Source organism: Marmota monax, unplaced genomic scaffold (genome assembly GCF_021218885.2).
Source record: "Marmota monax isolate L192 unplaced genomic scaffold, Marmota_monax_Labrador192_F-V1.1 WCK01_AAM20220418_F8-fsc00125, whole genome shotgun sequence".
Classification (NCBI taxonomy): domain Eukaryota; kingdom Metazoa; phylum Chordata; class Mammalia; order Rodentia; family Sciuridae; genus Marmota; species Marmota monax.
Genome location: NW_026695235.1, coordinates 11,267,526 through 11,293,426, shown reverse-complemented (window position 1 = coordinate 11,293,426; position 25,901 = coordinate 11,267,526). Strand labels below are relative to the sequence as shown.

At 54.1% G+C, this 25,901-nt stretch overlaps 1 protein-coding gene and 1 long non-coding RNA gene across 8 annotated transcripts in view; one reads left to right on the top strand and one right to left on the bottom strand.

Annotated features, from left to right (window-relative positions):
• The first annotated feature begins 12,957 nt into the window (after positions 1 to 12,957).
• LOC124089007 (uncharacterized) lies at positions 12,958 to 22,715 on the top strand. 2 transcript variants are annotated; one of them, XR_009226232.1, is made up of 4 exons: positions 12,958 to 19,627; positions 19,810 to 20,879; positions 21,148 to 21,523; positions 21,622 to 22,715. It is a non-coding gene; the product is annotated as an uncharacterized LOC124089007 (long non-coding RNA). The 2 variants fall into 2 exon arrangements; XR_006850568.2 differs by having other exon boundaries at positions 12,994 to 19,627; positions 20,800 to 20,879.
• Pde9a (phosphodiesterase 9A) overlaps positions 21,363 to 25,901 on the bottom strand; it is an 84,076-nt gene continuing 79,537 nt past the window's right edge. For 3 of the 6 annotated variants that reach the window (XM_046438862.2, XM_046438864.2, XM_046438863.2), the window contains 4 exons: positions 25,485 to 25,613; positions 24,518 to 24,613; positions 22,992 to 23,073; positions 21,363 to 21,754 (listed from right to left, as the gene is read on the bottom strand). In XM_046438862.2, the coding sequence (XP_046294818.1) occupies positions 21,741 to 21,754; positions 22,992 to 23,073; positions 24,518 to 24,613; positions 25,485 to 25,613 (321 nt within the window). In that variant the 3' untranslated portion in view covers positions 21,363 to 21,740. The remainder of the gene's footprint in view (positions 21,755 to 22,991; positions 23,074 to 24,517; positions 24,614 to 25,484; positions 25,614 to 25,901) is intronic. The other 3 variants (XM_046438859.2, XM_046438860.2, XM_046438861.2) reach the window with 3 other exon arrangements.

The window sequence follows — 25,901 nt, the reverse complement described above, 5'->3', positions numbered from 1 at the left end:
ATCTTTATTTTTATTTATTTGTCTTTATGTGGTGCTGAGGATCGAACCCTGGGCCCCATGTGTGCAAGGCAAGCGCTCTACCACTGAGCTACAACCCCAGCCCAAGTTAGAATCTTTAAATGGAGTTTGAAATTCGACTTCTCTGTCACACTGGTGACTGCTGCCAAGTCGGATGGAGGACATTTTGATCATCATGGAAGGTTCTACTAGACAGCCATGTCTTAGTCTTTGACCTTTAAAGAGGGGGAAGTGGGGAGAATTCACACCCCCTCACATTGCCGTTCCCAGCGCCTGCCTTCCCCTTGCGTGGACCTGGGTCTCCCTGTCTGGGAGTGTTTTGTGTCTGTTGTGGTGCAGGTCAGCTGTTAGGAGTCTTCTTGACTTTTTTTTCTTTCTAAAAATACTTTGTCTAGGATGGTAAAGCCATTGAGGTGCTGGTGCTTCTACATGCACGGAAGGGCCGTGTCTCTGAGCCCGTGTCCTTGGGAGTGATTTGTGTGGCTGCGCTGTCCTGCTTCTCAGGGTTGCACCTGTGTGTGATTCTGGTCCCATGTGCTGTTTTCACGTGTAGAGTGGTGAGGTGTTGCCGCCGTCAAGATGCACAGCGGCTCGTCACAGGTCCCTGGTTCTGCCACAGGGCTGCGGACGCTTCCCTCCCTCTGCCCTGCCCCCACAGCCAGCGTCTTTCTCCTTCTCTGTGATCCTACTGTAGGGATGCTGTCTGAGTGGGGCCTTGCAGGGTGGCCTTGTGAGTGGCCCTGTGCAGCATGCAGGGGTCTGTGAGGATGTGCTGTTTCGTTGGTCAGCCTCAGCACTTGGTTCCAGGGCGGCTGTGGCGCCCAGCTGCGTCGGGGGTTTGGCTGCTGCTCGAGGAGCGGTTGAGGACGTTCCTGTGCCCATTGGTTGGGTGTGAGGGAGCAGGTCCTCGTCTCTCAGGTGGTGGGTGCTGAGCAGCTGCACCCTTTTCCACCACCCCATGGCCTGCCCTCGTCGCAGCTGCTCTGCGTCCTTGCCAGGGTCCGAGGTCATCACCTTTTATTTGGTCTTTCTGATGCGCGTGTCCTATGGCTGTGGTGACTCTCGTTTCCATGGTGGCGCGACGGGGACCGTCTTCTCAGGAGCTTACTTGCTGTGTCTGTTCTCCTTGTGTCTCCTCGTGTCTTTCAGTGTTCTGTCTGGAGTGGACCTTGCTCTTGGGTTTTGAGGGTCGTCTTCAGGCCCTTTGTCAGGCCTCTGGTGTGCACATGTTTTCTGCCAGTAAACAGTTTGCTCCGTAACCCTTCTAACCCAGGGTCTTTGCCAAGCATGCATTGTGGATTTTGATTCAGTAGTTCATTAATTTCTCTTGTAATGAGTTGTGCTTTTGATGTCAAGGGTAAGGACTCTTCCTAGCCCTGTGTGGCACAGAAGTTCTATTACAGAAGTTCTGTTATTGTTTTTCTTAAAGTTTCATGTTTTGTATGTCTTACGTAAGCCCCCATCCGTCCTGAGTTGATCTGTGTAAGTTCTGAGGCTCTGTCTGTCCTTCTCTGACTTCTGACATCCACCAGGACCAGCAGGAAGCTGCTTTTGTGGCTGGCCTCTCTTTTGGAAAGACACCTCGTGGATGTGATTCTGGATTGATGGTGTAAGACGTTTCATTGCTCCCCTGCCTCTGCCCTGCTCAGTGTCTGCAGCAGCCTCTGCTCTGCCGGTGCCTTGCTTTCGGCTCCTGTGCGTCCTTTTTGCCCTGCTCTGGTGTCCTGGAGCCAGCCCTGGTGCACTTTGCCTGTCGGTGCACTGCCAAGTCTGTCACCAGAGTGAGCTGGAGGAGCTGCAGGAGGGCCTGGTTCCAGGGAGCACAGCTGCACAGCGAGGTGAGCACGCCACCCCCCCTGACGGAGAGGCTGCAGCACCGAGTCCTCCCTCCAGACTCGTCCCTTCTTCTGATGCCCACGCCTTCTTTGTTCTGCCATCGTGTCTTTGATCCTGGCCACTTGTAAGATGTTTTCTCTTCCTCCCTGCCTAACTGTGATTTGATCTATAAGCCTTGAGTGTGTGTGTATCTTACTTGGGGGTTGGTGAAATTTGTTAAGTTTATTATTTTTATGAAACTTAGAAAACTTCCAGTGATTCGGCTGCCAGTGCCCCCCACCCCCACTCCCACAGTTCCAGCCCCTGTGTAGACGGCTTGATCTGACCTACTTCCTCGTTAGTGGATCTCTCAGCTTCCTCAGGCTTTTTTCTGCAAGTGTTCATTTTGGTGGATTCCGCTTCTGCATCTTCAGCCTGAGGGTTTCCCTGGGAGATTGGTTTGTGTCCCTTTCTCTTCCTGTCGTAGCCATGCTTTCACGCATTCCTGAGCACATGGAGCATGTATAAGGTAATGGTCTCCTTTTCTGCTCACTCGTAGTCTGTGTCGTATCTAGGTCAGTTTCTGCTAGTCTGTTGCGTTTCCAGGATGCGCTTTCCCACTGCTGAGAGTGTGTGGGGTCTGACGCGGGCTTCTCGCAGGGCACGGAGTTTCCTGTGTGCCCCCCCCCCCCCGGCAGGCAGTGAGCTGCCTGATGGTTGGTCTGTCGCAGGGTTTGTGTGTAAGCTCATTGGGGTGGGACTGGAGTAGACTTTCCCAGGGGACAGTCAGTCCCCTTCTCAAGGGTGGCCGTGCTGCTCCCCACTGAATGTCCCTCGTGCTCAGGGATGTCTGCCTGGCCTGTATAGTTAAAAGTTGCTCTTTCTGGCCTGGGAGGGAGGTTCCTTGTGTGCAGGTTGCATTCAGACCAAGGTCTGCAGACCCCTAAAAAGCACGTCTCCTGTACCACTGTGCTCCCTCTGTTCAGGTGCTCTGCCCAGCCCCGGCCGCCTTGGCTGGGAGAGTCCATCTCTGTCTCTGATGGATGGTGCATTTCGGGGCCCTCCCTGCTGCCGGGCACCAGATTGGGAGCAGGTGGCTCCCTGTCTTCAGGGACCACAGGCCTGTGCTGCCCGTTGTCCAGTTGGTTGTGCAGGGTGATCCAGGTGCCTGAGACAGTGTGGCTGTCTACCCATCCTGCAGCGTGTTTCTCTCAAGGATCCGTGAACATCTTTGTCCAGTTGGCACAGCCTATGGGACACGGGGACTGATTTGAAGGTGACCTTTCTGTGACTTGGCAGTTTTTTTCCCAGTTTGACTTTTGGCTTTGTAAATTTTCTCACTTATTTATTTGTTTCTTGGTGATGCTGGGGCTTGAGCCTGGGCCTTGCACATGCTGGGCAAGCGCTCTTGAGCTGCACTCCCACAGTACTTTCTTTTTAATACAGACTTTCTTGCAGCCACGCATGCCAGCACTTCTCCTCATGATCTCTCCGCAGAGTGTTTAGAAGGGCTTTCTTAGCTGCCTTTAGAGCGGCATGTTTGGAAGGAGGCGGGAATGTGAGGCTGAGGGCAGAACAAGATCCTGATGGGGCGACGGGCTGACAGGAAGAGGAGTGCGAAGACGGAGTCCACCTTAGAAGCTGGTGAGGTTCCCCCGCCCCCCAGTCTCTCTGAAGCCCGACTTCTTTCCTGTGCTGTGGAAGCAGAGTGGCTGTCGAGGATTCACAGTAAGCTTTGCCAGTTTTTGAAACAGAAAATTGCAAGCTGTACATTTGGTGTTGAGTTTTGCTGGTTCCAAGTTCATAGCAAAGAAAGGAAAGAACTGAAATAATGAAGGTGTCTTCATGGTTCCTCTGAGCTGTTCTTTGCTGGCTCGACACGGGGACAGGGATTGTTGGGAGGTAGAAGAGCTGGCAGCGGAGCTGTGGGTCCCTCAGGGGCGTGTTCCCCGGCGATGGGCTGGGTCCTGAGAGCCAGGAGGGCCACAGAGCCGCTGAGAGTGCCTGTGAGCTCAGCCTAGTCATCCAGACCATCACTCAGACAGATCAGGTGGAGCTGCACCTCTGCCATCAGCAGCCCAGCTCAGGACTCCGCCTCCTTTTAGGAAATGCTCTAGTAAAAGACGACAGAGTGGGTTTACAGCTGTCTTGTCGAGGTCTTGTGCTGTTATCACAGTGGGTTGTACCATGACAGACCCGGCTGGCTTTGCTTTGTCTTAAGACCAAATCTGGCTCCAGGAGGGGAGATGGCAGGTGGCCACGCACTAGCCTGCCACCAGCTTGACTCCACTCCAGCCGGCTCTGTGGCACTGTATGGTCAAGGCCCCTGTGCAGCCACCTTGTCCCCGAGGATGTCATTTCCTTCCAACCTTAATAAGATTTAAAGACTTCAAAATATCTTGAAAAGCCATTTATCACATAACAGAGTGAATGAGAGACTCTCTTGCTATTAGGCACTTGCTGGCTGTGTTCTTCACTATTAGGCACTTGCTGGCTGCGTTCTCCATGCAGTAGACTGCGTATACCCCAAAGTCAGTTCTTCCTTCTTAAAGACCAGTGCCATTTCCCTTAGGACCATGGACAAGCAAGAATGCTCACCAGCCGCTTGCCACTGTACCGGGGGTGTAGCCAGTGCAGTTAGATGAGGACCAGGTGCAGGGACACAAGCCTCTAGTCCCAGCTTCTTAGGAGGATGAGGCAGGAGGACCAGAAGTTCAAGGTCAACCTGGGCAACATAGACCCATCCCAACAAATAAGTAGAATAATACAAAAAGAACTCGGTCCCACAGCCTGCAGCAGCCAGCCTCAATCACCAACTCACCATCCATAGCAACAGCCCAGGAAGCCTGCTTGGTATCTACAATTTAGATTTGTAGGAATTCAAACCGGTGCTTCTAGTAACTGGTTCAGAAAGCCACCAAATGATAAGCCCATAATAATTGGCTCAAAACGTCCAGGACTTGATTGATAACTGTCCGCTTCCTTGCTTTTTGATCCCGCTTCCAATTTTGCACTGTATAGAAAAAGCCCAGTCTGCACCAAAGCCAGAAGACGTGCGCAGCACCCTACCAGGGCCGCCCATGCGCGCCCAAGCCCTGGCGCCTTCCCGTGTCCACTGTGGAGCTCCCTTACCCCCAGCCTCAAGTCTCTGCCAGACACGGAGCAGGCTGCTGAGCTCCTTATTGATGGTGAAGCAGAAACTAGGGATTCCGATCGCAGGTGGAAGGGGCCTGCTGTCCTAGCCCAGACTGCCCCAGAAATTGAATCAAACAAAGTCTCCCAGCCTGAAAAAACCTCTCCACGAAGTCAGGAGAGAAAGAAAACATTATCAAATGAGCATTGTTGAGAACTCGGCACACGTCGCAGCCTCTCCAGGAACTGCAAGGATGGCAGGCCCCACAGCTGCGTCTGGGTAGGTTCCGGGTCAGGTGTGCTCAGCTCACCATGTCTTTACGCTGGGCAAGGACGTGCAGTGTGGAGTCTGTGGCCCCCTGGTGAGGCCTGTCTCCTCCCAGGACACCCAGAGACGATCCTGAGTCAGGGCTGCCAGGCGTTTGGCTGCCCATGTGATGCCCACGGCCAATAGGAGGAGATGCAAGTTGTGTCGGGGTGAGACACTCGTGTATGGTTTTCCAGTAGCCAGAACCCAAACAGGACATCCAGCCAGTGCACAGTTTTGAGGTTTTTTCCCCCAAAGAAAACAGCCTGGAACTTTCTCTTTGAATGTTGTCCTTTCTCTTTCTGTTTCTTTTCTTAGAGGACAGACATGAGCTGCGTATTCTGTCTTGTCTTATGTTTCATTTCCCTGTGCTACAGATGGAGCTTCCGGCTCATTAGTTCCCTCTTCAGCTGTTTCTGGTCTGCTGTACAATCCTTATGTCCATGAATCATAATAAACCTAGCTCACATTTCTATTCACTTAAAAATTCTTTTAAAAATGATATCTTGTTTCATGGTTCATAAATGCTATTTTTTATCCATTCTATCTAAAATAAGCCTACCTTAAATACACAGATACTAATAGATTAAGAAGGAAAGGGGGGTAAAGGCTGGGAATGCAGCTCAGGGCCACGTGTGTGCTCAGCATGCACCAGTTCAGTCCTAAGCACCCCAGTGAATAGGTAGAGAGGGTCGGAAAAGCTATGCCCCAGACACGTAAATTATAAAAACAGCTGGAGTGAAATGGTGATGTCAGTAGGGAATGGACAGATGAGAGTGGTGGGAATACACACAGGGTTAAGGGAATAATTCTATAAAATGGGCCCCCTGGGCTGTGGCTGTGGCTCAGTGATAGAGTGCTTGCCTGGCATGTGTGAGGTTCAGTTCTCAGCACCACATGTAAAGAAAGATCCATCAGCAACTAAAAATAAATAAATAAATGGCTCCCTGTGCTGATCCATGTGCTTTCACTTTTAAAAAGCCATCTCCCTGCATCCCTGCCTGGCTTAAGTCCACAGGATAAGTCAGTCCTCAGAAAGCCACCTGCCATCTGCAGGGGAAATGGAGGCCCCCGAGTGCTGATAAGAACCCCGAGGGGAGACTTTGTGACCCTGACGCAGACTAGATCCTGGAATCGGGGAGATAAGGATAATTCCCCAGCCGTAAGTTCTGTAAAACAGGCTCCAATTAGAACTGGTCAGCGTGGGCCAAAGTGATCTAGAGTTGCCATGTCATCCTGCTGTCATCAAAAGTCAAGAGGTGGACCTAGGCAGGCCTCTGGAAACTTCCCTGGGACTCCAGTAAAACTGGAGGTCAGGAGAGGAGCACTGTCCCTCTCCTCTGGGGGGGGGGGTGGGGTGGGGCACACTCTTGAGACTGTCCTCTTTCCCTTTTCCTACTCCTTCCATAAACATGCCTGTTACTTGGATGGACATGTCACAAGAACTGTTTGGGGGAGGTGGGTCTTTACACTGCCTCAGTTTCCTGGAAGGCCCCGGCCTGGAAATAATACCCATGAAGCTGATTTCAACACAAGGAATAAAGAGGGTATTACAGTAGGTCAGCACAGTCCCGTCACAGTTGATGGGAGGCTGTTGTTTTGGACAAGTCTCCTGCCTGGGCCCTGCAGCCCAGGGCAGCCCAGTGTGGAGTCGTGTGTGTGAGGTGCCACAGCATCGGGCTCAAGTTTGAAACAGACCAGTTTTCAAAAAGCCAGGAGATTCTGGCCCACCCACGTCAGTGCCGTAAGGAAGTCTCTGCTTTAACCTTTGTGACTTTAACCTTCAGGGGCCATCTGCTCCTGGTCCCCACTTGCTCAGCTCTTTGGAACACTCATTTTATACAGAACGAAGTGCTGCCTGATGCTAGAGTCATGCACAGAAGCCAACTAGGTCTTCACATCTGCTGTGATTTTGTCTTTTGACGGTCCCACATGTGTGCACCTGACACCTTGCTTCAAGGTACACAAAGAACCGAAGGTGAAGTGGAGGCACACCCCAGCTGCAGGCTTCCGGTTGCTGTCTCAGTAGTTACTGGATCAAGTAGCATGATGGCCCAGAAGGGGTCTGCCCACCTTCAGCCCCTGGTACGGAGCTGAGATGACCCAGGCAGGAGCTGGCCAGTGGTTCTGTGCCTATGGCAGCAGACTCCAACCCAGGGCCTCCCTCCCTCAGGGCAGAGGATCTCTATCCTTGCTGATGGATGGCATTTTCTGCCCCTTAGGGAGAGGGGTTGGTTCTTTCTTCTCTGAGAACCAGTGGATCTTTGCTTTTGCCTTGAGGACCAGGGTTGACCACCCCTCCCTGGACAGCTTGTCTTTTGCTGGTTGAAGAGTCCAGAGTTTGTGGGGCTTGTACCTGTCCTAGGGTGTGCTGACCACTTTGACACACCTGTTGTGAATGGGCTCTCCTTCCCATTTGCCACCTAACTGACCTGTAGGAATCGCTCAGCTCAGCATTTAGCCAGATCATTCTTGCCGTCTGTGTGGCAGCCACCTCTTTCTTCTGTGCCCTGTGGCAAAGAGTCTCTGCTCAACCCATCTTCTGCCAGTCTTCTCACCCTCTCCTAGGCTCCTCAGTGTGCTTGTAAAATTCAGTCTTGACAAGAAACCTGCTAAGGCAACCAGCAAGGTAGTCCTACCCTCAATATCACTGATACCTGGCCTGCTCCCCACCCTCCCGCCTCCCAGGGTACGTCTGGTCACCTGACCTGCCTTCAGCAAGAACCCTATTAAGTCGATTTAGCCAGGGCCTGCTTCACCTTGAAATCCCTTGTGGCTTTCCACCCACTGGCCTCTCTTGTCCTTAGCAATTGGCCCCCATTGCCGGCACTGTATTTGGAGTAGAGCCCAGTCCCTCCCCCACTGCAGAGCCCCTCTGCCTGGGCCTTACATCTGTCCAGTGGTGGTGAATGAGCTCTTCCTTTCTGTGCTTTGACAAGCATCGCTGAATCACTTTAACACCTGTCAAAATGAAGCACCTGGTGTTTTCTCTCCCTTATCGATGGGCCCATTCCTTTTCAGAATCCAGTTTGCTTTGTTCCCTGTGACTCGCCTCTGATGGTTTTGAGGGTCATCTGTCTTTTTTCACTATTTGTGGGGAGCTATGTTCTCTGCAGCATTCTATGTTTAAGAGGAGACAGAAGTCTGTATCTGCATTTTATTGCAGAAAGAGCCTGATAGATTCCCTCTGTGGGGGTCCTGGGTAATGGCAGTAGCTCCCTGGGCTGTACATTGTTTGATAAGACCACAGTGGGAAACAGATGGCACAGAAAACTGGGTCACTGAGAAAAGTTTAGTAATGAGACCATTTACAAAGCAGTGGGCAGAGCTTAGAGAACCCAGTGTTCCAAGGCAAGTGAAACAGGTAGGTTTTGCTTCTCTGAGGTCTGAAAGAGCAAGAGAGGAAACTTACTGGAATCCAGAGCAGTGAAGTATCAGTGTAAAGTATCAGTAACAGTAAAGTATCAAGTTCTAGGAAACAATAAAAAATTGGGGAATTGGTCATTTGGTAAGTTAGCTCTGCAGAGAACTAGCATTTAGCAACTGGCCAGAGGAAGAAATGAGTTAGGACCAAAGTCCAGGTAAACAGGGGAGGGAAGTCATCCTTCCAGTTTCCTTAAGAAAGGGGCTTTCCTTGAGTGGGAGGGTCTTAGAAGGCTCGGGAGGCTGAGGCGAGGACTGCCCAACTCTGCACCCTGCACAATGGCAGAACAAGCTGACTGAACAGAGGGCCTGCAGGGAACCTTGCTTTCTTGAATTCCAGCCAGGACTGAACTGGTGCATGCTGAGCACACACGTGCTGTGCTGTGCTCTCAGCCTCTACCACCCTTTTCTTCTTAATCTATCAGTATCTGAGTATTTAAGGTGGGCTTTTTTTAGATAGTATGGATAAAAAATAGCAGTGACCCTTAATAAATGACCACAGCCAATTTGTGGCCAGACATAAAACAAGCCAGGATGTAGAAGAATTCAACAAAACTATCCACCAGCACCATCTGCTCCATGTTCATAGAACGTACCATCCAAACCTCAGCATGAAACACATTATGTCACACATACCAAGATAGATTGCATCAGAAAGCAGAAAACAGACCTCAACAAACTGAAAGCATGTGGAGTGTGTGCCCCGCCCCACCCAGGTCTGAGGACCGAATCTGGGCCTTGCTTGGCTTGGCCAGTGCTCTATCGCTGAGCTACAGCCCCAGGCCCAGAGTGTGTTCTTTGACCACAGTGCAATCAAATTAGATATCAGTAACAGAAAGATGGCAGGAAAATCTTCCAGCAGTTGGGGCCTAAGTAACCCTGTTTTAAATGATCCATGGGTCAAGGAGGAATTCTCTAGGGAAATGTAAAAAAGACATTGAACTGAGTGAAATTGAAAAGACAACATATGAAATTTAGCTGTGGGGCACAGCTATGGCAGGGTCAAGAAGGAAATTTATAGCACTAAATGCTTATGTTAGAAGAGAGGAAGTAAGCTCAAATCAATAATCTAACTAAAAGGCGAAAGCCAAAGGAAAGAAATAACAAAGATAAGAAATCATGAAATTGAAACAGAAAAACAATGCAGAAAATCAGACAAAGGGTTGGTTCTTTGAAAAGATCAATAAACCTCTAGCAAGACTGACAAAGGAACAGACAAGTTACTAATATCAGGAATGAAAGGAAGTATCACTACAGACCCTGCAGGCATCAAAGGGTAGTAGGAGATCACTAGAAATAATTCTACACACATAAATTTGGCAACTTAGATGAAAAGGACAAGTTCTTTGAAACAACAAGATAGAAAATTCACCCATTATGAGATAGACCATTTGAATAGCTCCATAGCTAGTAAGGAAATTGAATTAATGATTAAAAAGAAATTCCTATACCTGAGTTTTCATTGGAGAATTATTTTAGGCATTTAATGAGGAATTAGTGTCATTTCTACACAATCTTTTGCAGATAATAGAAGAGGGAGGACAACTTCTCAATTTTATGAAACTAGTATCACCCTGATACTAAAACCAGCCAGATGGTACAAAAAGCAAACTAAAGATCAATATTAATATAGAAGAAAAATCCTTAATGAAATTTTCCCAAATGGAATTCAACAATATATAAGAAGAATGAATCATTATGACAAGGAGGAGAATATTTTGGGTATGCACGACTGGTTAAATAGTCAAAACCTAATCAGTGTAAACCATCGCTTTTGTAACAGGTTAAAGAAGAAAAAAAATCACATGGTCACGTTGATCAAAGTAGAAAAAGCATCTGACAAAATACAACATGCATTCATAGTAAAAACTCTCAGAAAAGTGGGGATAGAGGGGAACTTTCTAATGTTGATGAAGAACGTCTACAGATTCAAAACAAAAGTTAAATGCTTTAAAGACTGAATACTCTCCCCCAAAGATCAGAAACAGAGCAAGTAACTGCTCTGCCCACTTTTATTCAACATAGTGCTGGGAGTTCTAGCCTGTACAAGAAGGCGAAAAAAAAAAAAAAAGTTGATCTGCTTTGATCAACATGACCATGTGATTTTTTTTCTTCTTTAACCTGTTACAAAACACACAAGTCAGAAAGGAAAAAAGAAATCTATCCTTATTTTCCAATGATGTGATTGTCTACCCAAGAATACCAAAGAATGTACAGAAACCCCTAAACAAAAACAAATCCCCAGCCCTCCCAGAACATAAGTGAGTTCAGCAAGGTCATAGGATACAAGAAATACACAAAGACCAATAGTATTACTATAGACTAGCAATGAACTTGTGGACACTGAAATGCAAAGTCTAGTAACATTTAAGATCACTCAAAAGAAAGCAGACATACTTAGGAGTAATCAACAAAACAAGACGTGTATGCCAGAAACTAGAAAATGCAGATGAAAGAAATTTAAAAATGTCTAAATAAATGAAGAGACATACCATGTTCATGGATTGAAAGATTCAATATAGTAAAGATGTTAATTCTCCACAAAACGAAATATGCGTTTAATTTAATACATGTGAAAATCAAATTTTTATAAATACAGGGAAGGTAATTGTAAACTTATATGTAAAAGTAAAGAAGCTAGAATAGCTAAAAGAGAAAGTGGGAGGAATTAGGCTACCCAATTTTAAGATTTATAATCATTATAATGATTAGAGGAGAAATAGATACAGAGATCAATGGAATAGAAAAGAAAATTCAAAAGTAGACCCCAACAAATATGCCCAGCTGATTTTGAGAAAGGCATAAAAGCAATCAGTAGAGAAAAAAATGGGTTTTCAAAAATAGGTGCTGGAGTCATTGGAGATTTGGAGGCAAAAATTCAACTTGAACTTAACCTCAGACTGCATTCACAAACCAATCATCCTGGAGGGACAGTGGGTGAAATGCAGAACTATAAAAATTTGAGGAAAAATAATCATCAGAATTTAGCGTTAGGCAGAGCATTTTTAGACTTGACAACAAGATTGGTAAAAGAAAAAGCAAAATTGAACTTCATCAAAAATAAAAAATGTTTGCTGCTCTGAAGATGCTGTTTGGAGGTTGAGAGGAGGTGCTACTCAATGGAAGACACAGGTGTTGGACAGCACCCTAGGTCCACCCCGAGCAGCACACACACTAGAGGACGGAAAGCCAAGCCTCGGCCTGGGAGAAGGGGTTTGCAAACCCCTTATCCAGCAGAGGTCCAGGACACAGAATGTCATACAGAGAGCTTTAGAAACTCAACAGGAAAGACGATGAATTAAACTGTCAATCAAAAATTGAGCAAAAGACCAAGCACATGAATGTAGGGGGAGCTTAGAGAAGCCGTCCAGGTGCTCGCCCACTCAGCCACCACAACAGGTAGATCACAGCCGCAGTGCTGGACACCCAGCAGGGTGGCTAAGACGTGGTGGGGCAAAACCAAACACTGATGCAAATGTGAAGATCCTCGTGCATTGCTGGCAGGAATGTGAGGTGGGCAGCCACTCTGGACCACAGTTGGGCAGCATCTTAGGAAATGAAACATCAACTACAGTGTGATCTAAGGACTGCTGACAGGTGACCCAGATTCCTGAAGACAGTGAGCTCACCATTGCAGTGTGAGGCAGGCACCACGGTAGCTATGTGTGCACGAAGCAGGTTGAAGCCAGGGGGAGTCTGTAAAGGCAAAGGGAGGGGGGTTGCTGGAGTCAGTGCCCCCTGGCTACAGGACCAACAGCAAGGGTGGCCCGAGCCGCGGGTGGGCAGACGTCCTTGCAGAAGTGCTTCCCGTGTACTGTTTGTGCAAAGGTGAGGTTCTGGCCTCGTGGTCATGCCTCATGGTCTCCTCCCACTCTCTGTGACAGGTTGGACACCAGTGGTCCATTTTGAAGCACTGACAGTTTTCCCTTTCCTGGGTATTCATTGCAGAGAAACACTGACTCATATTTGCACAAACCTAGTGGGTGAACATTTAAAGCAGCTGTGTTCATCATAGCCCCAGACTGGAATTAGCCCAGATGTCCCTGAGCTAGTGAATGATTACACAGACTGTCAATCCACTATGACTCGTGCCGAGCAGGAGGAAGGGATAAATGCTGGGTGTTCACAGTGACCTGGGCGAGCCTGCAGGGAACTATGCTGAGGGAAGGCCAGGCCAGACATTCCGAATGCTGTGGCTGCACTTATGTCACAGTCCCAGAACAACAAAGTTAGAGAGGGAGAGCAGGTCAGTTGCTGGGGTGGGAAGGGTATGAAGAGGTGAGGCTGTGGAGGGCAGAGGGGATCCTGCAGGGACGAGTGCTGTGTCATATTAGTGGTTGTGACGTTGTGCTGCGGATGTTGTATAAGAGGTCACCATGGGTTGGTGGGGCAGTCAGGGCTGGAAGTGTCCTGGGGTGGTGGGGACAGTGTGGGCTGCAGGTATCCTGGGTGCTGGACACAGCCTGAATGCAGGTGGTCATGGTACCCTCAGCTGTGATGTTGAGGGTCTCCCAGCCCACCCTGGACACCATAGGAGGCTGTGGCAGGTTGCTCAAAGTGCCCTATGATCCAGGCTGGACCTGACCCTGTCTCTCTGCTCTGCATCCGGGCTCTTTCTGCCTCCCCAGGGAGGGAGCCCATGCTTGTTGGCAGTGGTCAGCAGTAGTGGAGAGTGAGGAGCCCATTCTGTCCCCTGTGGGTGGCCATCGCCCTGGGGCTGTGCTCAGCAGAAATCCCAGACTGACAGATGAGGATGTTCGGTCCAGGCATCTCCCCAGGGCCGTTTGGCCCAAGCCCTCATGATCTGGAGAACAGGCAAGATTTGAGCCACGGGCCTTATGTCCTGTGGGGGCTGCTGCACTCTCCAGGGAGGCTCAGGTGGCTGGAATTCAAGAAACCAAGGTCACTTCCAGGCCCTCTGTGTAAGTCCTGCTGTTTGTCCCACATAGTTGGATCACATGACCTATGGCTGTGAGAGAGCTGGGTTTACTGTTGACCTGGTCCAAGGAGGAGAGCACAGCCCGCCCCCGTTCTGTAGTCACACCAGCGTCTAACCCCTCTCTGTGTCCCAGAACGCTGCAGCTACCCTGGTCCTATCAGACAGAATTTGTGGCTGCTCTCTGCACCTGCTGATTATCCCTGGGCCTGTCACTCATGGTTTGTCACGGGTGCATCCTGCTTGTTTGGGGAAGCCTGACCAGGAGGGAGAGCTAGCTGCAGACCTGCGTGGAGCTCACGGCAGATGTGATTTTAGTTTACAAAACTTGAAGAGGTGGAAGCTGGTGTGGGAGGCTAAGACCTAGAGAGTGTAGGGAACAGACCTGAGGCCTGTCAACCGTCAGACCCAAGGAAGGGACCTCCTGTGGGAAGAGGGTCTTTGCAGATGCAGTCAAGTTGAGGCAAGTCAGCCTGGAGCAGGGCTGGCGTCCTTGTAAGAGGAAAGTTGGACAGACACACAGTCAGAAGGCCCTGGAGTGGCAGGCAGAGACTGGAGTGGTGCTGCCTTTGCCGAGGGATGCCCCTAGATTGCTGGGAACTTCTTGGGAGCTAGAAGAGTGGGGAGGATCCTTCCCTGGAGCCTGCAGAGGGAGCGTGGGCCTGCGGTCCCTTGATCCTGGCAGCCCTGGATGCCAACACGGGAGGTGCACGGGCCACACGAGTCATGAGAAACCCGTGAGGATTCAAGCTCAGCCTGCCGGGCTGTTGCAGGACAGGTGGCTTCTGGGTGACCCTCTGTCCTGGAGGCCAAGCTGACCCAGCCCACAAATGATGAGTGTGGCCTGGAAGTCGGAGGGGAGTGGCTGGGGAAGTCGGGGAGGCCGGCTTGGGCCCCGCAGGCTTCCCGGTGCTTCTTCCGAGGCTGGCGGGGCCTGTCCGGGGGCAGCAGGTGGAGTGTGAACGGAGGAAGGCTCGGCACGTTTCTGCAGTGCTCGGCACGCTGCCTCTGTCACTCCCGCAATGCGTGGCCTGCAGAGATGGAGCCCGTGGAGCCCCAGACAGTGCGTGTCAGGGGCTGTGGGCCTGGCTTTGGTGCAGGAGGGGTACGTGGGCTAGGTCGGGGCCCCAGCCTGCAGCAGCAGTTAGAGCAGGTCTGGGCAGTGGTCCAGTTGGTGGGCCTTTTGTTGTGTCACCTGGCAGCTGGCAGAGCCAATGCACTTGGATTGGGGGCGGTGGAAAAAAATTAGTTTTAATAAAAACTACAGAAAGTCCAGAAATCATGATGCCTCAGCCCATCCTCAGAACTTGCTCAAGGTGTTTTTGCCTGGTCTCACTGCTCCACAAACCACCCAACTGCCTGCCCGCCCAGTCTCCCTGGGCGCCAGTGCCTTTGCTCTTAAACAAAGCCCAGGTGTTCCTTGTTTTCACTGCTCACCGTGCCAAGGATGAACACTCTCCATACTTTTATTTTTTTGGTTTCCTTTCTCTCCACTGGGAGCATGGCTCAGGGAGTAAGGTGTGCATGTAAATGTACCCATGTGCCCATGTGCCCACACACCCACCAGTGCGCACACCTGCAAGGGCACCAAGGGCAGCCCTTGCAGGGCACAGCAGGAGCTGGAGGGACCTCAACAGCAGGAAAGCCAGTGTAGGGTGGCAGCTGGCCGGTGGGCAGCGCTCCCAGTTCTGGTAGTAAAAGCCCTGGACAGGGCCACCTCCTTGGCCTTGGGCTAAGGGGTTGGCCACTTACCTTAGAGTGTGAGGAGGAAGCTAAAACCCAGAAGGGGAGGGGCCTCAGGGGCGCTGGTCTTGCAGTGCCGACGATGACGGGGTAAGGAAAGGCCCCTCCCGCAACCCAGCACTTGAGCCGTGTGTGGGACGCAGTGAGATGACCCTGTCCTCCCCTGGAAGCTTGGCCGTGAGCGTGTACAGCAGAGGGCTTTGCCATGTGTCACTTCAGGACCCAGAGAAGGGGGTTGTACCACATTGCCCATGAGGGTCCAGTGTCAGGGCAGGGCCCCTGTGCAGGGGATGCAGAGAAGGTGGGGTGGGAAGCCAGACGGGGGCCCGGGAGAAGGAGGAGATGGAAGGCCACAAGCAGAGGTTGGAGTGGTGTGCTTGGAATGGGGAGAGGGGCCACGAGCCAGGGAACGTGGGTGGCCTCTGGACGCAGACAAGGGCTCGGACGTGAACTTCCTCTGCTGCCTCCAGCCCAGCCGAGCGGCACCTGGAATTCTGAGCCCACGTCTGTAGGAGAGTCCACTGTGGGCAGCCAGCGTGGGGATGTGGGCAGGGTGAGGGAGTCACTGGCCGCATGGGTGTGGGCTGTCACAGAGCCCAGCACGGGGACCCCAGGCCACAGCGTGTGCCTCTCGCGGCTCTAGAGGCTGCAGCTGGAGATGGGCCAGCGGCTCTGGCTGCGGGTGGGCCTCCTTTTCCAAGCTGCCTTCCTCCCTCTGTGTCCTCCTGGTAGCAGAGGCCGAGGCAGCTCCCTGGCACTGATGCCATCCCCGAGGCGAAGCCCCTCCAGGGCCTCACCTCGTGGGAGACACATTCCGTCACAGCGGCATCCCAGGGGACCAGCTGGGAGCCAGCACACAGAGCTCAGGGTCAGCACGGAAGGAGCTCCAGGGTCAGCAGAAAAGACAGGCTTCCAGGAGGAAAGTGAGCAGAGGTCGGAGCTTCAGAACAGGGGAGCTAAAGGGCCGCCAGGCATTCACAGGACACCTGTCCTCCTGGGCAGCAACACAATGCAAACTGACCATCGCAGAGGCACGGGGGACGCGGAGCCGTGGGCCGGCTGGTAGCAGTGGTTGGTGGAAGGGCAGCACGTGGTGCCAGTCCTCACAGCCTGGCAGAGTGGAAGTCCCATGCTAGGTGGGGAGCAATGGGCAGATCTGAGAGCTGAGCGACGGCGGGAGGGTGGGGGCAGTAACTAAGCAAGTGGGGTCAGCCTGGTTGTGGCAGGACGGTTGTCACTGCTGTGAATCGTTCATTTGGTGCTTTAAAGCATCCCTAATGCCAAAAAGCACTGCTGAACAAAAACTGGCATCTGTGGTTCCATTAGTGACCCCAGGTAAGCCTCCCTGTCCCCCGTCTTTCTGGTGCGGAGGGGAGGGGTTCCCTGTCCTTCTGGAGGTACAAGTCTGGGATCAAGGTGTCACACGGCAGGGCTACTTCTTCTGAGGCTTCAGAAAAGGACCCTTCCCGCCTCTCCCAGGTTCCAGGGGTCACCAGCAGCTACAGTCCAGATGTCTGTGACCCCTGCCCTCATTCATGCATTGAAATCAACCCTGGTGTGACAGTTTTAGGAGGTGAGCCTGTGGGAGGGGACCAGGTCATGAGGGTGGAGGCTTCGTGGTGAGGATAGTGTCCTTCTGAAGGAGGCCCCAGAGGCGGCCTCGCTCTGCACCATGTGACCAGGAAGCAGCCTCACCAGACACTGAGCCTGTGGGCACCTGGGGTTTGGACGTCCAGCCTCCAGAACTGTGAGCCACACATGCTGTTGTTTGTGAGCCGCACAGCGTGTGGTATCCGATGAGTGGCCGGTGGACGCAGGTGACCCTCAGCCTCTGATGGTGTGTATCTGGACTCGTCTCTGCCCCCACCTTCCACAGCCTTCTCCTGTGGACTGAAACTCCTGCCAGGCTCATGCCCATCTTTAAAATAAAATAACATTTACTTACTCATTAAAGGAAAATCTTAGGAAATTTAGACACTAGAGGAGAAGTGGGCAGTGACACTCCCTAGTGGTGTTTTAGGCCCAGCTTGACCGCAGAGCTGAGGACCTGGGCTCAGAGGGCCCAGAGCTTGGCTTAGTGACCCGACCTCATGTGCTGGGCCGGCCAAGTCAGCGGTCCTCAGGTGGCCAGTGCTCAAGGTCATGACTTCTGCCACTTCTTCCACTGCCACTTGCTGCTGGTATCTGCCGGGGAGGAAGCCACGGGCCTGCCCTTGGGGAGGAGGGTGAAGCCCTGGGCGTTTCCTGGGTTCCCCTCCTGGCCTCACGGCCCTTGAGATGGAGGGGTGACTTTGGGGGCTGCATGGGGGCTAGGGTGTCAGGGTGCCCTTGCCTAAGACCTTCAAGGGCTCCCCAGGATGGGGCCATCTCCCCATGGCAGGCAAGTCCCAGAGAGAGGACAGCCTGGAGGCCAGCGTAGGCAGTGGTTCGTGATCAGTCTGCTTGGGTGGCCATAACCAAGTACCCCAGCCAGGACTAAGCAGCAGACATCCTCCAGGAGGCTGGAGACCCAGGTCAAGGTTCTCCACGCTGGTTCCTCCTGGGGCCCCTCTCTGTGGCTGGTGGTTGGCGTGCTCTACTTGTGTCCTCACAGGGCCATCCTGTGTGCGTGTGTGTGTGTGTCCCAATCCCCTTCCTGTGAGGACACAGTCTCATTGGCTCAGGGCTGTCCCAAGGACCCCATTTTACCTTTAAAGACCCTGACTCCAAGTACAGTCACATTCTGAGGGACTATGGGTCGACTTTCACGTATGAATTTTGGGGGTGGGTGGGCTGAAGCACACGGTGACCCCAGTGACTCCAGAGGCTGAGTCAGGAGGATCATAAGTTTGAAAGTGGCCTGGCCAACTTAGGAGGCTCTGTGTCAAAATTTTAAAAGTGCCCGTGGGTTCACTGTGCAGGACCAAGGGAACTTTGAGGGGGACCGTGCAGGACCAAGGGAACTTTGAGGGGGACCGTGCAGCCCGTGACAAGGGGCTCCTCCCCTCAGGGCCGGGCTCTGTCCCAGGCGAGCTCCTGCATCGTGTGTTCTCACCGTGAGGAGTTCTGCCAAAGGCGGAGGAGAGCTTCTGACCCCGGCTGCAGGGGCCTGTGGGACCTGCTGCTGCCCACTCTACCTCCCCTTGGAAGGATTGGAGCTCCCACGGTGGACTCTGGAACACCTGCCTGAGGACCCAGGGGGACACTGGCCCCTGCGCCCTCGCCCACGGCTCGGCTCGTCGGGGGAGCAGCCCTCGCCATCTGAGCCGTGGCTCCATCTCTCCCTAGACAGACTGGTTCCAGTCTTACGGGTCTCCTGTGGCGGTGGGCCAGGCAGGCAGCTGGGCGGCTGGCCACACGAAGCAGCTGCCGTCCTGTACCACGGCAACCTGGAGCAGGTCCCACGCCCCACATTTACCTGGAGTGGGTGTTCTGTGTGTCCAGTGTGCGCCCGACCTCAGGGCACCGTTTCTGTGTCGTGTCCCCATGTGACGTGGTGGCCAGTGACAGCAAGTGAAGAGGACCCGGGCTCAGCTCTCACAGGCAAAGGGAGCTGGGCAGGGTGAGCACAGGAGCAGGGCGGGCGCTGGCCCCGGGATGCTGGCCGGGATGAGGCTGCTCTCGACAGAAGAGGGGAACAGGTGGCCGGGCCCTGCCTTCCCAGGGCAGCACGTGGCAGGGCCCGACTCGGAGGGTGACGCTGCAGAGGCAGATTCGTTGGGATTGGTCAGATTCAGTCTTGGACATGCGCAGCATTTCCCGAGTCTCTGGGGGCAAAGCATTGGAAACAGCGTCTCCCTGCTGCTGGCAGGGACCCAAGGCCATGCAGGTGTGGTGGTCACACCAGCACTGGCGACAAGCTCCTGCAGGGCGAGAGTCCGGCTGTGACAGGCTGTGGCTGGACAGCAGCCCGGCAGCGGTGCTCTCCTGGCTGCTTTGCTGCTTGTGCCCTTGCTGCTTGTGCCCTGATGTGCACCTTGGTCTGGGCACCTGTCCCCTTGTGCTGGCTGAATGCCAGTGTGGGGCAGGAAGTCCACCGTGCAGGGCAGGTTGGCGCCGGCCACTCAGGAGCAGCTTGTTTAGTGGGCAGTGCTCCCTGGGAACGGGCCCTCCAGGAGCCCGTCTTCCCTGAGCCTGCCTGTCTGCACACTGGCTCCTCCTGCTGGACCTGTCCCCCCGGGGCTGGGGGCTGCCCTGACCTGTGCACCTCCTCTGCTGTACCAAGAGTTCCCTCACCTCAACTGCTGAGTGTGGCCGTGGACTCCCCTGCACGTGTGGGTATCTGGGGGACCAGGCTCTGGGTCTCTGGGTGTGCAGACGACCAGGGAGGATGGGCCTCTGTCCTTGGGGATTGTGGAGATGCTCTGCCATGGATTGTTCCTGGTGGGCTTTCTCTGCAACGTGAAGGTTGGGGACCTGCCCTGGGAGCAGTGACTCAGGCTCCTTGTCCCCACAGGCTCAGCTGATGGGGCAGGAACTGCCCCGCGTGTAAACACGTAAAGCAGAGGCCTCGGGGGAGCACTCGTGGGGAGCCCGATGCCCCCGTGCCAGTTCCTAAGGCCACACTGTCAACCAAGAACCTGACCCTCTGCAGACTCTGCCAAGAGCTCCTCTCCCTGCCAACTTGCCGTCTGCGGGTTTTGTGTACTGGGACGTGGTAGAGGCTGAGCCCAGAGGAAGTGTGCGGCCCTGCAGGGGCAGCTCCTCGGAGCTCACGTGTGGCTTGTCTGGGAGTGCACACGCATTGCCTGTGTGGATGCACATGTGCACATGTGATGGTGTGCATCCTGCCCTCTGCATCGACAGCATCCATATTCTTGTATAAAATACATTTGGGAGGCGCTGGGGTTGTGGCTCAGCGGTACAGTGCTCGCCTAGCACATGCAGGGCCCTGGGTTTGATCCTCAGCACCACAAAAAAATGAATGAATGGATAGAATAAAGGTCTTATGTCCAAGTACAACTGAAAAATAAATATTTAAAAAATATTTGGGTGGCTGGGGCTGTGGCTCGGTGGTAGAGCGCTTGCCTGGCACAGGTGAGGCCCTGGGTTCAATCCTCAGAACCACATAAAAACAAACAAAGGTTAAAGGTTTTTTTTTTTTTTTTTTTTAGTTGTAGTTGGACACAATACCTTTATTTGTTTTTTTGTGGTGCTGAGGATCGAACCCAGTGCCTCACGCTTGCTAGGCGAGTGCTCTACCACTGAGCCATAATGCTAGCCCCAATGTTAAGTTTTTTAAAAGAAACTCATTGGGGCTGGGATATGGCTCAAGTTGCGTGCTTGCCTGGCGTGTATGAGGCACTGGGTTCGATCCTCAGCACCACAAAAAAATAAAATAAAGATATTGTGTCCACCTAAAGCTAAAAAATAAATATTAAAAAAAGAAACATTTAGAAAAAACTCACATCCGTACTGACTATGTACGTTTTCTCTTCCTCCACAGATGTGGCATTCGCAATGTGTCAGGTGTTACTAGCCGTTTAGGGGTGCCCAAAGCTCGGCTTATGCAAGTGGCCTTTTAAGGTCAGTTCTTTAGAATGGAGGCTCTTGGGGTGATTTTGTCCCTCCTCCAGGGGAGCAGAGCTGGGCACACAGCCCCGCGGGTGGGGGTTAGAAACCTCTGTTTGCTTTTCACAGAGTCCAGTAGTCCAGGCATGGACTGGTGAGTCTGTGGTGAGTCACATGGGGGTAGTGAGTCTGAGAAAGGTCACCATGTGTGTCCCAGGGGGTTGGCTGTCCTGGATGGGCACAGGGCTACCCAGAATGCCTCCAACGCCTGTCCCCAAAACAGGTACCATGGAAAGGGAATCTTTCCTGCTGTGATGGAGACCCCTCCCCAGCTCCCTGTGAGTGAGAGCCAGACTTGGCTCCCGAGGTGTGCACCTGCCTCCCGTGGTGCTCCCACACAGCCTGTGCCGCCTCCCCACCTTGCCCAGGCCCTGTGCCTGCCCCTCGTGGATCAACGGCCCTCTGCTCGTGAACACAGGAATGTGCACGGCCCCGCACTCTGGCACCGGTCTGACATTTAATGCAGAATTTACACGGACGTTTGCATTACATCACACTGGTCAATGGGTCTGAGATACATCTGTTGAAAAAGCAGTGTCCTTTGTCTCCACGTGAACACTTGGGAAGCAGCCCGGATACACAACTCTACCAAAGAAAAAGTACTGTACCCATTTCTGTATAAGAATATATTATTTAAAAGACAGTTTAAAAATAAAAATTCTGTACAGCATCATGAATTCCTTTTTTTTTTGATCAGTGAACAAAATGGTGCTTAGAAAACGTGGCCTGGAGGTGCCCGGCGCAGGGCGCGACCCTGACCCAGACATCCTGTGGAGCTCCGCTGCCCTGGACAGTACCGCAGCTCTTCCGCTTCCTTCAGGAACAGTCTGCTGGGAAAAGGAAAGGGCTCCTGGTGAGCCGTGGGGCCTGGCGGGCAGGCGGGCAGGTCACGCGCGCAGGACCACAGGACTGTATTAAAAGATTGAGGTCATGGGACGTCCTGTTGAACACACGTGGGCAAAGAAAGCACCATCCCTCTTCTGAGCCATGGAAGAACCCGAAGCCATCAAAGAAGATGGATGCTGCAGTTGGCTGGGCACCTGGCGAGGACCAGTGCGCTGCTCATTTAATTGCTAAAGCCACAGTGACACGGGTGCTACCCCGGTTTAGAGGTCTGAGGTGGAGACGCTCGGCCTGTGTGCAGCGAGGCTAGGGCGTGCGGGAGTCCACGGCCTGCGGCTGTCGCTGGCCCTCTGGCAGGCCCAGCCCCAGTTCTCAGGCCCTGTGCTCCAAACGCTTTATAAACTGAGGAGCTCTCAAGTCACCCGACAGACACGTGACTGGTGTGACCTTATTGCGGGGTGGCTGCATGGACCGCTTCTGCCACCATGCGGGTTAAGTGAATGACCAGTGTCAGCAGGTGCGGGGGAAAATGCCTAGGCGAAATACACAAATGCTTTATTTTGGAAAACTTTTAAGTACTTCAATTTCACTTTAAAAACATTTTTTTCTGGATGGGCACAGGACTACTCAGAATGCCTGTAACGCCTGTCCCCAAAACAGGCACCATAGAAAGGGAATCTTTCCTGCTGTGATGGAGACCCCTCCCCAGCTCCCTGAGAGCCAGACTTGGCTCCCCGAGGTGTGCACCTGCCTCCCGTGGTGCTCCCACACAGCCTGCGCCGCCTCACCACCCTGCCCAGGCCCTGTGCCTGCCCCTCGTGGATCAACGCCCTATATATGTCCTAATTATGGATCTTTTCTACTAACTGAAGTGTGCTCTCCTTTTCTCAGAGCCCAGTTCTAATTACTATATTTTTATTCAAGGAATTAAACACGCTGTGCACCATGGCTTGAGTGACCCTCAAGGGTTCATGAGGTGACGTTTAAACCCCATTGTGAGGCCCGAGGAGGTGTCTGGGTGGGGCCTGTGGGAAGTCAGGGATTAGACAGGCCGTGGGGTGGAGCCCCGAGGTTGCGCCTTACAAGAACAGGGGGAGACCAGCACACAAATGTGTACGTGCACACACACACGCACACACAGGGGTCCCAACCCCCTCCCACTCTGTCTAAGCGGCCCGCGCAGGGCGCGAGTGGGAGCCACCCGCCCGCCCCGGGGAAGGCTACCTGCACTTTCCTGCCCATCTCTGCTCTTCCTGCAGCACCTCTCCGTGCTCCCTGGTGCCAGGCGCTCCGTCGTCTTCTGTAACTGGGACAGAGCAGAGCAGGCCAGAGTCAGGGCCAGGGCGGCAAGGGCTGAACCGTGAGCCTGCTGTCCGCGGCTTCCTCATGCCGGAGCGCACTGCCCTGTCCTGTGCCTCGCCTGGCAGACCATGACCAGCACCTGGACAGGAGCTGGGCCGGCTGCATCCCACAGCTGGGGGCTGGCAGTGGGTGCAGGGTCTGTGGCTCAGGCATGGCCCTGTCACTGCTCTGGTGTCTCCTTTTTGGGGACATGATGGCACTGTGGGGAGTCCTGGTGTCCCCCCTGGGCAGCAGGGCAAAGGACTTGAGACTCAAGACCTTCCCAGCAGCAGCTCGTGGGATGGCCCTGCAGAGAGGCAGAAGCTGACCCCTCCGTGTGGCCTGCCTGACCCCTCTGTGGACATCATGTCCCCTCAGGACTTCAGAGCCCCCCCTGACTTTGTGGTGAAGGACCAACTAGCAGAACCAGGACGGCAGGTCTGGCTTCTCGGCTGCCTCGTCAGCGTTGGCTGAGCCCCGTGTGCCCAGCTCTGCCCGGAGGTGGGTGATGCCCTGGAGGACACTTGGCACCCAGTGGGTGGGGCTTGGCGCACCGTCATGGGGAGCCCTGGCTGAGGTAAGCACTGAGCGGGCCAGGAAGGGAGGGGGCAGTGGTGGCCAAGGCCAGGTCTGGGAGGAGCATGAGGGGCCTGAGACCGCTCTAGATGTCCTGGGCCCTGAGCAGGAGGATGGACAGAGAGAGGCCTCGTGGGAAGCTGGTGTCAGGCTGGAGACCCTGTGGGTCCCGAGCAGCAAGGGCTTTGGAGGGGACACGTGCACCAGGGAGTACTGAGGCAGCTGTGCCAGCTCCTGGGTTTGTGGAGACATGACCTTCCCTGAACCTGTGACCTTGACCTTTCCTGAGAGCCAGCATCAGCCAGTGCAGCCTGAAGCCAGACAGGCTCCCTGACCACAGAGGAGCTGGGCCGCCTGGTGTGTGCTCTGTGCTGGGAGCCCAGTGTGGGTGGTCACTCTGTCCTGGTCTCTCTGCTGCCCTGCATGGACAGCTGGGGCCAGGAAGCGAGGGACCTCCCCAGGCCAGAGCCCCTGACAGGGACCAGTGCTCTAAGGCTGTGCGACCACCCCCCACCCCAGGTTCTCTATGACGCATGGTGGCCAACCCCTCAGAGGAGCCAGTTCACCCCAGCGCTCCTCGGGGCCTGCGTGTACAGGCCAGGTGTTTCCCCGAGTGTCCAGATGCCCGGCCTCCCCGTGGCTTGGTAGCCTGGGTGCTGCCTGTCCAGCACATACAGGGCTTGGGCTGGGTGACAGCAGAGCCTAACGCTTGCGCGTGGCCTGCCTGACCCCTCCGCGTGGCCTGTCTGACCCCTCGCGTGGCCTGCCTGACCCCTCCACGTGGCCTGCCTGAGCCCTCGCGTGGCCTGCCTGAGCCCTCGAGTGGCCTTCACCTCCTGCATGGCGTCGTCCAGCTGTTTCAGCTCCTCGTAGTGGTCTCTGGATTCCCAGAGGGGCTGTAGCATGATCTCCTTCACCACGGGGAACAGCTGTGGAGAGAGACGGCCCTGTGTCTGTCCACCGCTCTTGGGCAATGGTACATGCTCAGGAAGAGAGCTGTCAGGCCTGCAGTTTCCCAGATCCCACAGGAGCCACTTCCCCCAGGTGGCCCTCCTGGCCCTCCTGGGTGGGGGCCTTCAGGGAGATCTAGGTGACAGTGGTGGGAAGCCTGTGGTCAGCCCAGTACCTGGGACTGTTACCAGGCTCCAGCGCCATCCCCTTCCGCTGCTCCTTGGGGGACCCCCCAAGCCCTCTCCCTTCCCCTGCCCCCAGGAGTCACAGGTGGGGAACGGGCCGGAAAGTTCCTGTGCTGACACACACAGGTGACGGCTGCCAAAAGCCCCCTGGCTGGTGGTCCTGGAACAGGAATGGCAGCCCTGAGAGACACCCCGGCCCAGAGGGTTGGCAGAACAGGGGGTGGGTGATGGGGGTGGGGAAGATGACTCTGTCTTGGACATGGGGGACTCGAGGTGGAGGCCTTGGGGAGTGGCCATAGGCACCAATTCTGGTTGCTTCCTTAGGGGTGAGGCCTGGGGGTCAGGAGAGCCAGGCGCCAGAACTGCAGGCTGGGTTTTGGGCCAGTGGTGACGGGCAGCAGGTGGGACCCCACAGTGCAGGGGAGGCCAGCACCCAGAGAGCCGGAAGGCGGCTGGGCCCAGCAGGGTGCAGTGGCTCCCCAGCAGCCGTCTCCATGACAGCAAGACGGTGAGGCGCCTGTGCTCTGTGGCCACGTGCACGTGTGTGCGCTGATGTGCGTGCATGAATGTGTGAATGCCCATTTGCAGGTGTGTGTGTGCTCATGTGCACAGACGTGTGCATTTCTCACTGGTGCACCATCAGTCTGTGGTGACGGCCACTCACCTTGGTCACCGTTTCGAACATTGGGATCAGGACAAACTCGATGAACCCAATTTGGGCTGTAGCTTTGGTCACTTTGTCTCGGTCCATGAACGGGGCCACAGGGAGGCCTTCTGACTTCTCACGGTCGCTCTGTGGGAGTGTGGTAGACAGAGGCGCTGTGGGACCTGGGACCCCTGAGCGTCACTGTCCACATAGGAAGCGGGGAAGCAGCTGTGGGGCCAACACTGCGTGTGGGGAGGGGGAGGCGCCTCAGCAGGTGTGCGGAGCCGTGGCCGGGGGGGGGCAGTGGAGCCCTGGCCCCAGGCCGCCCTCGCCAGGGCATCGCAGGGCTGTGCAGCCATCTGTCCCCAGCACCCTGTGCTGTCCTCGTGAGGTGACCCGCCCAGGCTCCCCTTCCCTGGGCTCCCCCTGCCTCTC